This window comes from Chiloscyllium punctatum, chromosome 8 (assembly GCF_047496795.1).
Source record: "Chiloscyllium punctatum isolate Juve2018m chromosome 8, sChiPun1.3, whole genome shotgun sequence".
In the NCBI taxonomy this organism is placed as follows: domain Eukaryota; kingdom Metazoa; phylum Chordata; class Chondrichthyes; order Orectolobiformes; family Hemiscylliidae; genus Chiloscyllium; species Chiloscyllium punctatum.
The window spans coordinates 77,614,108-77,627,484 of record NC_092746.1 but is presented as its reverse complement, the minus strand read 5'-3'; the positions used below and the strand labels follow the sequence as shown (position 1 = coordinate 77,627,484).

Genomic DNA, 13,377 nt, shown 5'->3' with positions numbered 1-13,377 from the left:
CCTATTACAAATAACAGAAGAAAACTGCAATTCGATTCAATCAGCCATTGCTGCAACACATGGCATAAGTCCCTGACATTACAATGGTACTAAAATTAATGCACACCATTACTCAATTGTGCATGGGCAAAGTATCTTTTTAAGACAGATGGCAGCATCTTTTTAGTGAACAATACTGTTGATGTAACCGCTGAATTGTTGCAGCTTTAAACATGTTGCCGAGCCTGTTCAAATTTTTAGATAATTTGCTTCTCCAGAGTTAATGGGACAGTTTTTAGGTCTTTAGCCCATTCACCAGTTCACAAATTCACAGTGAACTTTCTGATCAGGACACGGGTGGCTCTGTGGTCAGCACTGTTCCAGGGACCTGGGTTTGATTCCAGCCTTGGGTGACTGTGTGAAGTTTGCATGTTCTACCATGTCTGCATGAATTTCCAGTGGATTCTCCACTTTCTTTCCAAAGGGAAAACAGAGTAAACATTTTGAGTCTAGTGACCAGTTTTCAGAAATAAAAAAGTTATTTACCTTCCCAATATCTGTTACCCATAGCTAGTTTGGCCAATGTGTAACTCCTGACTCACTCCTGACACTTAACTGCTGTCTTAAGTCATCTAGCAAGCCACTCAATTCAAAATGGGCAATGAATTTGGGCTTTGCCAATGACAGTCCACCGCACTGAAGTTAAATTAAATACATAATTACAGAATTGAAGAGCATATTATTTGATACGGTGAATCATAAAATCATTTGGGAGTGATAATTGAATGTAAAGCACAAAAGATCATTCTAAGCACCGAATTGAGTCCTCAATAACAGCTGGTGTTGACTCAAATGAAGCACTAAACAGCAAAGTGTCTCATGACTTAACAACTAGCACAAGTATACAGGTTTGATTCTGAAGCTCAAGAGTGATAAAAGTAACTTATAGATCCTGGCAGTATAAACCTCTTCAAAGTTAAAATGCTGTGCCTGTACAGTAATAGATGTAAATTACAGATAGAGATTGTTAATCTTCGAACTGACCACTGCTCAGCAGCTAAAAACGTTCCAAATGAATCACGAAGCATTGCAGTAACAATAAAGAAAATGTTGTAACTCAAACTGATTATCATTCAACTTGTGGGTGAAATATCTCCCAGACTGAGTAGGAGTCATTTTTTGAAAGCCTTATTTATAATGTAGTGTGACAGAAGTACAATTTACATTTACAATTTGACTGAGGTCAGAGATCAGAGCAAATTCAATGTGGTCATTATTTTCACTGGAATAACAGGAGTGAAATTTTCATCAAATTTATAATAGATAAGAAACAGACTGTCCTTTGCAGGCGTCTAGGGCAGGTATGGGTAGGGGCAGTGGTCTCTTTTTTTTGTTCATGTGGGTATCAATGGCTAGTCAGCACTTACTGCCCATCCCTATTTGTCGAGATGGCAGTTAAAAGGATACCACATTGCTGTGGGCCTGCAGTCACATATAGGCCACATGAGGTAAAAATGGCAGCTTTCCTTCTCTAAAGGGCATTAGTGAATAAGATGGATTTTTCACCAATTGACAACGGTTACACTGTTGCACTGTTAGGCTAGTTTATTTCATTATGTCATAGTGGGATCCATATCTACGTCCCCAGAACATTAGCTTGGGATTCTGGATTACTAGTCTAGTGACATTACCACGATGCCACCGCCTGTTGGACACTCAGTATAAAGGAACAGTCAACTGAAAGCCACCCTCTGCATTTCCTGTTGAATCCTGTGACTTCCTGCCTGCCATCACACACTAAGGCCTACTGGCCTCTGATTAGATGGCTGCTCACAGCGGGCAGTATATTAACCCTGGCGTCCTTGATCCCAGGGAAGGCCTGTGGCTCACAGTTAAGTGCCAGACTGGAATTGCACCCAATGGGCCTTCCTGAAAGTTGGCATTGTGGTGATCTGCCTGGATCTCCAAACAGTGGGCAATGCCACTGTAGCCTACATTAAACTTCATTCTTTCACAGAAATCATAACTCTGATGGTTCTATCATCTTCCTTTCTTCAAAAATCTGTTAAAATTTCTATCAGTCATCATTTAATCACTGTTTCTGATATACCATATATTCCCTTAAATAATTTTCCAGAAAAATGTCAGCCCCTAACTTCATCAAAGGAGCGGGATGTCTCAGTATAATAAATTAATCCTGTTTTTTTCCTTTTTGTCATTGTTTATCTTAAAAGGGATGGAAGGAGTTTCCTAGAAACATTGGATAACTCTTATGACTGAATTGCTACCACTTTCCAGAAATTTCACAGGTCTGTTGTCATATGTATATGGGGGACTGACAGAATTCCAAAGAAATCCTGGCATTAGTTTTCTCCAAATCTGGAATGTGCAAACGTCTATCATTCTCTATTGCACAGAAGCTCCAAATGTAGGTGCCACTGACTTGATGGAAGTTCAACCAGAACCTCCACAGATCAGAACTAAAGATTATGTAACTCCAAATCCAACTATTTGACACAAAAGAAATTTAGAGGAGGTAGTAATCACTGCAGTTTTGAAGTCCTGAGAAAGACTGAGTCAGAATAAGTGAGCTGTGCAAGGGTCTTCATTCTAACAAAGTAAGTTTCAGGCTTTTGCCTGAAATGTCGAATTTCCTTCTCCTCGGATGCTGCCTGACTTGCTGTGCTTTTCCAGCACCACACGCTTGACTTTAATCTCCAGCATGCACCCTGTAGGAAGGATATGTAACCCTGTGTAATTGACACTTCGAACGGATGAGGAAAAATGTGTGTTACATAATGTCAAAAAAAATGAGACTGAGAAAAAGAGAGAGAATTAAGAACTAGAAATGATTTTTCACAGTGCCACTTCGTGTACATCTATGTAAGCAGTACAAAAGAAATTAAGACAGTATTCAAATTCTACATGAATCTGCCTTTCACAGATAGTTGAGAGTGACTGTTGGGGAGGGGAGAGTGGTTCAAGAAGTATTGTTCATGAGATAGCTTCTTAAAAGGAGTTTTGGCAATCAAAATGACGTGAACATTCTATTTGACAGTAAGGATATTTAAATTCATTTTTAAATCCTCATTGGAAATCTAAAAAGATACTCAACACACTTTGGAAGCTGGCTTTGGTTCTGGTCCAACTGAAGCCCAAGTCTTGGGATACTGGGTAGTTTACTCCTTCTAATTAAAAATATTGCACCACTTAAGTGAAAAGAGTTGTAAAGACAGCTATTGAACTGTGAAAGTAATACAATATGTTCCATGGGTAGGCATGAAGGACATTTTTTACTCTGACATGTTTTTTTTACTTGATGGATGCAGTGGAATTGCACCCAGTGCAACACTTTGTCTAGAGACAGGGTTTAATGAATATGCAGATAGCCTCTGAGGCATATGGTGATATAAACATAGAAAATAGATGCAGGAATAAGCCAATTAGGACCTTCAAGCCTGCATCATAACTGTGACTTCAACAGTCATGTCTTAGGAACCAGTGCAGCTTACAGCTAGGATTCTGCTGCCGGATCATCATGTATGTATTGATTATAAATAAGGTTTAAAGAAACTTTGAAGTCTAGATTGGACTTACATGAACAACAGAAGAACCCACATTAAAACATTCGCATTTTTCATCAAAAGCAGGTCCAATTTTCATTTCTGCCAAGTTTTTAAACTACTTTTAAAATATACATTTGCAACACTCTCAAACAAAAACTAACAAACTTAAAAGACCCAGTACAACTCATGGACAAAACCAACGTCATCTACAAAATTCCATGCAAGGACTGCCACAAACACTACATAGGACAAACCGGAAGAAGGTTAGCCACCAGGATACACGAACACCAGCTAGCCAGAAAAAGACACGATCCTCTCTCCCTCGTAGCCCTACACACAGAAGAAAAAAAACCACCATTTCGACTGGAACAACACATCTATCTCGGGACAGGCTAAGCAAAGACATGCCAGAGAATTCCTACAGGCCTAGCACTCCAACCACAACACCATAAACAAACACATAGATCTAGATGCCATCTATCAACCACTCAGAAAACGAACAGGAAATGACATCACCACAAACCCCAGGAACCCCATCTAGGAGAAAGATATAAATAGAAAGCAGGAGACAACAGCTTCGCTTCACTTGGAGGCCACCACTGATGATGTTACCTAGCCAGGTAATGAAACGTCTGGATATCAAACCTACAGCTCAGTGAGCAAACCTACACCCTAAATATACATTTATTCAAATTTGAAAGGAAATGAACAGATCAAAAAATCTATGTATTTCACTTTGGAAGTGTCATAATCTTATCACCAACCCACAACTTGGTTGGACAAACAAATACATTTGAAGGAGTTAAAAAAAGTTGAGAACAGGGTGGAGGGAAAGGATAAGTTAAACTTAGGGTACGAGTAAAGTAAGAGGATATAAATGATGCTGTCAATCAACAATCATTTTACAAGCATATTTCTCAGAGTATATGCCACAATGCTAAATGTTTTGATTGTTATTACAGTCATATAAACTTATGGGAAAATGATTTTAGATTGACCAGTGATTGAAAGATAGTCCCACACGTGAACCTTCCTTTCTTGTACTAATCTCTGCAAACTTTTGGTCCTGAAATCTAGTTGACTCCTGTTCCTAATTCACTGGGGTCCAGACATGCCTTGCTTCAAAATTACTCCACAGATAGTTTGGGCCAGACGCTTCCTATCAACATTAATTATCGCCATTAGTACAAGAGGTGTGTGACCTTGAGAGAATCCTGCATTGTGGAATGACTGTACACAATACATATCAATAATTCGGAGGTGAGGATGAAAAGCAATATTTCCAAATTTGTTACTTTTTGGAGAAGCCAGTGTTGGAGTGGGGTGTACAAAGTTAAAAATCACACAACACCAGGTTATGGTCCAACAAGGTTAATTGGAATCACTAGCTTTCGGAGCACTGTTCGTTCATCTGGTGGTTGTGGAATACACAATTGTAAGACAGAATTTACAGTAAAAGTTTACAGTGTGATGTAACTGAAATCATACATTGAAAAATACCTTGATTGTTTGTTAAGCCTCTCATCTGTTAAAATAACCATGTTATTTTCACTTCTTTCATATGCAAATCACAACATTTTTTTTAAAGGTTACATTCTCAGGTGAACTTTAACAATTGGTGTCAGCCCAGATAGTGTGTTGAAGGTGTTAGCCCCCTGTGTGCTGCTGCCTGTGCCATAACGTTTAGACGGATTCTAATTTTAAAAATGAATTAACAGAATCGTACATGGATTCATGCAGTTTTTGAGCAAAGTAAAATGTAACTCTGCAAGTACAAATTCACCCCACAAACGTATATGTGTATGTGTGTGTGTGTATGTGTACGTGTGTAAAAAAATGTATGTGTGTAGGAGTGTGTGTGTGTGTGTGTGTGTAGGAGTGTGTGTGTGTGTGTGTGTGTGTATGTCACCTGGAGTGTGACATGAACCCAAGGTCCTGGTTGAGGCCCCCCCTTGGGTACCGAACTTAACTATAAACACACACAGACTTTCCTATACACAGACACGCACACAGACACTCACACATACACACATGCATCCTCTCACAGACTTAGACCCCTTTACACTCTCACACACACACACACAGACACTCACAACCTCTCACTGCCCCCCCAACCCCCCACACACACACTCAAACCCACATGCACATATACACATATATGTTTGTGGGGCGAATTTGTACTTGCAGAGTTATATTGTACTTTGCTCAAAAACTGCATGAATCCATGTAAGATTCTGTTAATTCATTTTTAGATTAGAATTAGCCTAAACATTATGGCACAGACAGCAGCACACAGGGGGTTAACACCTTCAACACACTATCTGGGCTGACACCAATTGTTAAAGTTCACCTGAGAACATAACCTTTAAAAAAAGTTTTGTGATTTACATATGAAAGAAATGAAACTAACATGGTCATTCTAACAAATGAGAGACTTAACAAACAATCAAGGTATTTTTCAATGTATAATTTCAGTTACATCACACAGTAAACTTTTTCTGTAAATTCTGTGTCTTACAATTAAATATAAAGCAGCTTCAGGAGGTTGTGGTTCGGCTTACTGAATGGACAAAATACGGCAGATGGAACAAAATGTGAAAAAATGAGGTTATCCACTTTAGTAGGAAGAACAGATGTGCAGCATACTTCATATATGATAAAAGGTTGGAAAGTATAAATGTATAAAGTTGCCTTTGTGGTTATGTTACGAATGGCTAATATGCAGGTGCAGTAAGTTATGAGGAAAATTAGTGGAATGCTAGTCTTTATCGCAAGACGACTTGAGAACAGGGGAATTGAAGTTTTGCTTCAATTGTATAGGAGTGTGATTAGACTACATCTGGAGTACTGTGTATAGATTTGATCCCCTTATTACTGTCATAAAGGGAGTGAACAAAGGTTCACTAGACTTGTTTCCAGGATGTGACACTGTCTTATGAAAACAGGTTACGCAAACTAAGCCTGTATTATCTTTTCCAAAGAGTTGCAAAAAATGAGGTGATCTCATTGAAATCTACAAAACAGTTAAAGTGATAGACACGGTCGATGCAGGTGAGATGTTTCCCCTGGTTTGGGAGTTTAGAACCAAGGAGCACAATTTACAAACCAGGAGGATGTAATTTAGGTCTGAGATGAGACAAAATATTTTTACTCAGAATGTTGTGATTCTGTACCACAGAGGACAATGAGAACTCATTACTTACGTTTCAGGTAGAGGTGGAGAGATTATTGAAGGAGTACAGGGTTATGACTATGGTGTGGGTAAAAAGCACTGAAGTGTTCGATCAGCAATGATCTTATTCAATGTTGGCGAAACCTCAATGAAAGGTCTATTCTACAGTTTAATAAAATGTGATGTAACCTGGTGCTTTTAATTATTTACAAAGTTCATCTTTAATTGGAAAAATGCATTCTTTTTCTCTTCCCTCATTAAGCTTATCCACAGAGAAGCACGGCAAACATCTGCTAGGAATTTAACTCTTACAGGATATTGAGAACATGTTAGAACCACCAATTCACAGGCATTTACAACATAGATAGAAGTCAATTTATCTGTGCTGCAAAAGAAATTATGAATGTAATTTTAGTTGCTTGGTAGTGCAGAATTAGAACAGTGCTGAAAAAGACACTTGTTGTTCAAACTTTTTGTCTTGCACTCTTGAAGCAATACCCATGGAAAGGAAAAACAAAAATAGAAATTGCTGGAAAAGCTCAGCAGCTCTGGCAGCATCTGTGAAGAGAAATTCGTTCTGAGGAAGGGTCACTGAACCCTGAATATTAACGGTGGCTCAGTGGTTAGCACTGCTGCCTCACAGCACCAGAATCCCAGGTTTGATTCTAGCCTCGGGCGACTGTCTGTGTGGAGTTTGTACGTTCTCCCTGTGTCTGTGTGGGTTTCCTCCAGGTGCTCCGGTTTCCTCCCACAGTCCAAAGATGTGCGGTTCAGGTGAATTGGCCACACTAAATTGCCCATAGTGTTAGGTGCATTAGTCAGAGGGAAATGGGTCTGGGTGGGTTACTCTTCAGAGGGTCGGTGTGGATTGAAGGGCCTGTTTCCACACTGTAGGGAATCTAATCTAAAATAAAACTCTGATTTCTCTTCACAGATGCTGCTAGACTTGCTGAGCTTTTCCAGCAATTTCTGTTTTTGTCTCTGATTTACAGCATCTGTAGTTCTGTTGGTTTTTATGAAAGTGAAAACAACTTTGGGCTGAGTACTTTCCCCTAATACCGCATAAATATTGGGTATTTCTTGTGAATTGTTGTTGGACAATTTCGACAAAATGAGTTGCTTTTCAGCAATATTCAAATAATGTAATTTTAATAATACAACTAATGACAAACTAGAACAAAACTGATATATCATTTTGCAGATGCTCCTATGTATGTTTTGGATAAATTTGTTTATGTTTAACTCTTGTTGACCTCTTTGAAAAGCTTTAACACCGACACATCAGGAGTGCATTTTTAAGCAAATTATTACATTTTTAAGCAAATTTGAAATACCTTTGAGAAAAATGTCAAATATTCATGTGAAGCCTGAAAGGGCAGAACTTCAAAAATGTTCACTGACTTTCAGTTCTGCCTGCAACCTGTGGGTGTGAATAAACCAGCACGAAATCAAAATGCTTTTGCTGAATCATTGGGACGGATGCGCATTTCTACCAACCAAGGAGATCAGCTCTGAGCTGCTTTATTAAAAACTTGACAAACAGCAGGTCCTCATTGCAGCACTAGAAGTGGGACAATGGGACTTCCTTTGATATCTGTCTAGGCTGCTGGCCCAAAGCCCAGGAAAAGGCAAGTTATTAATCAGGACTGGGGTAACATCTATAAATGTGCATGTCCTGAGTTGCTGATGGAAAGTTGATATGACAGCCCCACCTTACATGAACAATTTAAATTCTTTGCACAGAGTCAGAGGACTGTCATATTTTACATAGGTCTAAAAAAAATGAAAGGGTTAACATTTGATTGAGTGCCATATGCAGAAGCTGCTTTGATGATGTAGGAGGCAAGAACTAATGGGGATCAGTTTGTGGTTCGAGGGAAAAGAATAAAAGGGAACCTGAGGGGCAACTTTTGTACACAGAGGGTGGTAAGCATCTGGAATGAGGAATCAGGAACTAATGGGGATCAGTTTGTGGTTCGAGGGAAAAGAGCTAAGGCAAGGTTCTCTTAACCATCTTTATAGTAACTATTCTTATAAAGTGTAAATAATTGCAGAAAGCAATTTTGTTTGGCTATCTTCTTACACATGAGGCCATGTAATCCCCTAGAAAAGCTACACACTGAGAAGATACAGATGGTAGCACATACAACATGATGATCTAAAGATTTAAATTAGCAGCACCAGACTCAATGAGGCAAATTATGCTGTCAACTTTCAAGGTAAAACAGATACTGCTGATTGCTGAGGACAGTGAACCTCAAGAAAATGGCAACACTCAATACTGAAGAATAGTTCAAACAACAAATGAAAGCATTTCAGACCATTTCAGAAATCTGCAGCTCCAGTGCAGGGGTGCAGATTGCTCTGTGAGACAGGAGTCTGTGAAAGTGGTCCTAAGGCCAAAGTCAGTTAGTTATTGAACACATATCACGGTTTGCCTGAGTTAAAACTAAATGTGGCTGGTAAAAAGGGCAACTTTAAATGGTGCGGTTCTTCTGGCTGAAAGGATGAGAAATTAAAAAATAAATTACAACTCAGATCGAGCTTGCCTCATAATGACCAGATACTATGATACATGGCGACTGAAGTAACAGGGCCGATACAGAAATTCATGTAATCCAGGATCAAGGAGTCCGAGACAACATAAACTGATTAAAACAGATCAGCTTCAGTTAATTTAAAGTGTAACGCAAATATTTTTCAGGAGAGAATTAAAGTGTAAATGTTGGGAAATGTTCTATTAAAGCTCCAAAAAATGGAAATGTCTACATTACAGTCATAAAGGAAGGTATTCTTCCAACACAAGCAAAAAGGGTAACATTTTTAATCAGTAAGGGAATTACGGGTTCGGGGAAAGGTAAGGAAGTAAAGTTGAGGATTATATGACCAGTTAGTATGTCACTGAAGGGTGGAGCAAACTCAATGGGCTGAATGGCCAATCTCTGCTACACTCAAATAGTCTTTTATCATAGAGTCATAGAGTCCTACAGCATAGAGACAGGCCTTTTGGCTCAAACTGGTCCATGCCGACCAAAATGTCCATCCACACTAACACCACTTCCCCGCAATTGGCCCATATCCTTCCAATCCTTTCCTAGCCACACATTTGTCCAAATGTCTTTTAAGTGTTGTTAATGTACCCACCTCAACTACTTTCACTGGCAGCTCATTCCATACGCTTACCACCCTCTGTGTACAAAAGTTGCCCCTCAGGTTCCCTTTTATTCTTTTCCCTCGAACCACAAACTGATCCCCATTAGTTCCTGATTCCCAAACCCTGGGAAAAAGGCTAAGTGCATTCTACCTATCCATGCCTTTCATGACCTTATACACCTCTATAAGGACTCCCCTCAGTCTCCTACGCTTTAAAAAAAAAGTCCTAGCTTGTCCAACCTCTCCCTATAATTCAGTCTCTTGGGTCCTGGCAACATCCTTGCAAATTTCTTCTGCACTTTGCACCCTTTCCAATTTAATAACATCCTTCCTATAATAAGGTGACCAAGACTGAACACAATGCATCAAGCAAGACACAATCTTCAAGGAACAGTTGAGGAAATGAATGTGCTGACTTCAACAATAATTCATGTGTTGAAGGCAAATGAGAAAATCCAAACTAATCAACATGTTAAAGTACAGTTAGTAAGTACAGTAATAGTCTACTATTTCACCACAGATCCAAATGTAGATTGGGGTCAAAATGCACTGACAAAAATTGAAGCTATGGTGCATACAACTCCATGGAAGACACCATAAGAAGAGACAAGCATTGTCTAAATATTCCTGCTCTGTAGTGATTAAAATAATGTCAGCCAGATAGACCATACAGGATGAGTTCTCAGGTTGGGACAGTTAATCTGGTCCAATTAGGGAGCCCTGGCTGACAGATTAGAACAGGAGTGTCAGACATCCTGTTCACTCTGAGGGCTAGCTCTGAGAGAGCTGGATCAGTGTCAAGGGCTTTGAATGTGTAAATAAAGGGTGACTTGGTGACAGGATACCGGCCTCTGTAGAGTTATTTGACCTCCCTTCCTGGTTAGATCAATGCCACACCAAGATCTGGTAACTGGGCCATCTCTCCTTAGAGTTGCCCACTCCCCTGTGGCCTGTGCACTGTCGCTCGACCCTCGATTGCCAGGACTCTAGCACGGACCTGCCAAAAATCTCCCCAATGGAACATAAGAAACAGGAAGAGGAGTAGGCTGTTTGGCCCCTTAAGCCTTTTCCATCAGTCAATTAAATCATGACTGATCCAACATTTCTCATGCCCACCTTCCTACCCTTTCTCCATAACTTGATTTCCCTACTATCGAGAACCAATCTATCTATCTCATCTTTAAATATATACACGGACTCTTCCCCATAGCTCTCTTTGGAAGGAGTTGTAAAGACTCACAACCCTCTGAGAGTGCTAAGATCACTGGTCGGGGACTGGACGGAGTCGCAATCACCCAGTGACATTTCTGGGACCAGATAGCTGCCAGCCATTTAACTGGCCAGCAGCTCTTGAAGGTGGGACGTCCTCCCTTGAGACAAGTAACACTCCTCGGAGTAGAGCAGATTCACCAACAAACTTGTGTTGGGCGGTGTTCATCTCGATGAAACACAAAAGAAAGAGTGACATCCCCATTTCAGTACTTGATGTGGACTGAGTTTGTTTCTTTCTGTAGAAAGTCTACATTTGATTGCAACTTCCTCATAGGGGAACGTTTCCAGGCTTGTTGCTCTTGCTTGATTATTAGTGAGCTCCCCGCAGTAAATGTTGAATGGGAACATAGCACAATGACTGCCTTTTCTGGGCTGACACCTGGAAAATGGCTATTTGAATGATGTGCCCACAGGCAAATACCACCCATGGAGTGATTTCCCAGCTAAAAAAAGAGTGCTTTCAAGAGAAAAAGCATGAAGAGTCCAAGAAGAAATAATACAAAACAGAGGTATCAGCATACATCACAGATCAATTTTGGGCATGACCCACAATTAGTCTAACTAACTTGATTTTCATAATTCTACTGGTTTACTTCATTATCAGAAGTTGTAACTTTACAGAATTGAAGAAGACAGAAACCTTCAAACATTGACACTGTTATTACAGAAAGACTTCAGGACTGCCATTTTATACGGACACCTGTATTTCTCTTGAAAGGAGAGCTTTTAGCAGGAAAAGGAGCAATTAATAATTTTGTACCTCAAAATTAATATATAATTTATAATACAATACCTAATTTCTTATAGGTAAAAACAATGACTGCAGATGCTGGAAACCAGATTCTGGATTAGTGGTGCTGGAAGAGCACAGCAGTTCAGGCAGTATCTGAGGATGCTGCCTGAACTGCTGTGCTCTTCCAGCACCACTAATCCAGAACCTAATTTCTTATAGTCTAAGAAATAAGACTTACCAAAGTATTTTGATCATTTCTTTGTGCTGGTTCGACCAAATAAGTGTAGTTTCCATCATAGAACATACCACTGAGGATACAAAATGAGAAAAGTTCTTTGTAAGGTTTTGGGATTTTCACAAAGTTTCTTCCACTTGTTCAACATAATTCTGACAGAGGTTATGAAGCCCAATCTGGGGAACTTTCACAAACATTCACTTCTGTGCCAGGAACAAGATACAAAACTCCATTACAGGCATTATAAAAGAACAGAATTTTCTTCAGAAATGTCCATAAATAAAAACAGATCAATGCTGCCAAGCACAATTCCATTGTAAGTGTGATGCATGCAGCTTTGTTGGCTATGATTTCCTGATAATGTGCTGACTGCATTTGTGCCATCAGCTGCCCTGGGCTACCGAAAAGATGTTCTAACACTTCTGGTGCTGAAAAAAATGACACTGATCCATTATCGGAAATGCAAAAGGGAAACGTCATGGCCATGTGCCAGCCTGACATCTTCCTGACTGTCCACTAGCTCAAAATTAGGTGTTGGTTGTTCCACCAAAGTTTGCTAATAGGTTTTCACCTTCCCTGACATCAGTTATATACATCTTTGTTAACCTTGAAGGTTGTAGCAATTGGTATAAGTATTGGAAGCCCTCTACAATTATCACCTTAATGTGTCTGTTCTTCAAATAAAAGGTAGCATCTGAATAATAAAAGAACAAAGACGTAACTTACTGAAAACAAAACTGGATAGATGCAAGTCGAATACTCTGGCTGTGGCTTGGCAAGCATACGTTTCTTAGTTCAACCCAAGTACAAGTGCATTTGGAATTTACCTTTTATGTTCCTGGCTCTTATTTTTAATAATAATTTTCATGCATACTTAAGCTTCTCATAATTTTTCTGCATTTTTTTCCAGGTTACCTTTGAGCTGAACAACCAAATGGAAACCACTCTAATTCCCTTCAACTCCATGCTATTGCACTTGAATAATTAGTGAGTAAATTATTCTTCTCAGCTCTCCCAACTGCAGACAACTGCAACAAAGTACTTTAGGTGAAAATTTGCCTTAGGAAGCATTTCATTTGGTGATTTATTTGATAAGAGATCCCTCTGAGCCACGTACTATCCTGACTTAACCACATACCACCATTTCTTCATTCTTGTTAACTCAGAACCCTAGGTCTCACTCAGAACTGGAATTGTCCATCTAACAACACCATAGGAACATTTTTTTCACATTGGATCAGGAATGTAATGGAATACCACCTTCTCA

General features: G+C 39.5%; 1 protein-coding gene across 6 annotated transcripts in view; it reads right to left on the bottom strand.

Annotated features, from left to right (window-relative positions):
• The window catches only part of adam22 (ADAM metallopeptidase domain 22), a 391,455-nt gene that overhangs the window by 206,439 nt on the left and 171,639 nt on the right, over nucleotides 1–13,377 (bottom strand). For all 6 annotated transcript variants that reach the window (XM_072575862.1, XM_072575864.1, XM_072575865.1 and 3 more), the window contains exon 6: nucleotides 12,114–12,183. In XM_072575862.1, coding sequence (XP_072431963.1) covers nucleotides 12,114–12,183 — 70 coding nt within the window. The remainder of the gene's footprint in view (nucleotides 1–12,113; nucleotides 12,184–13,377) is intronic.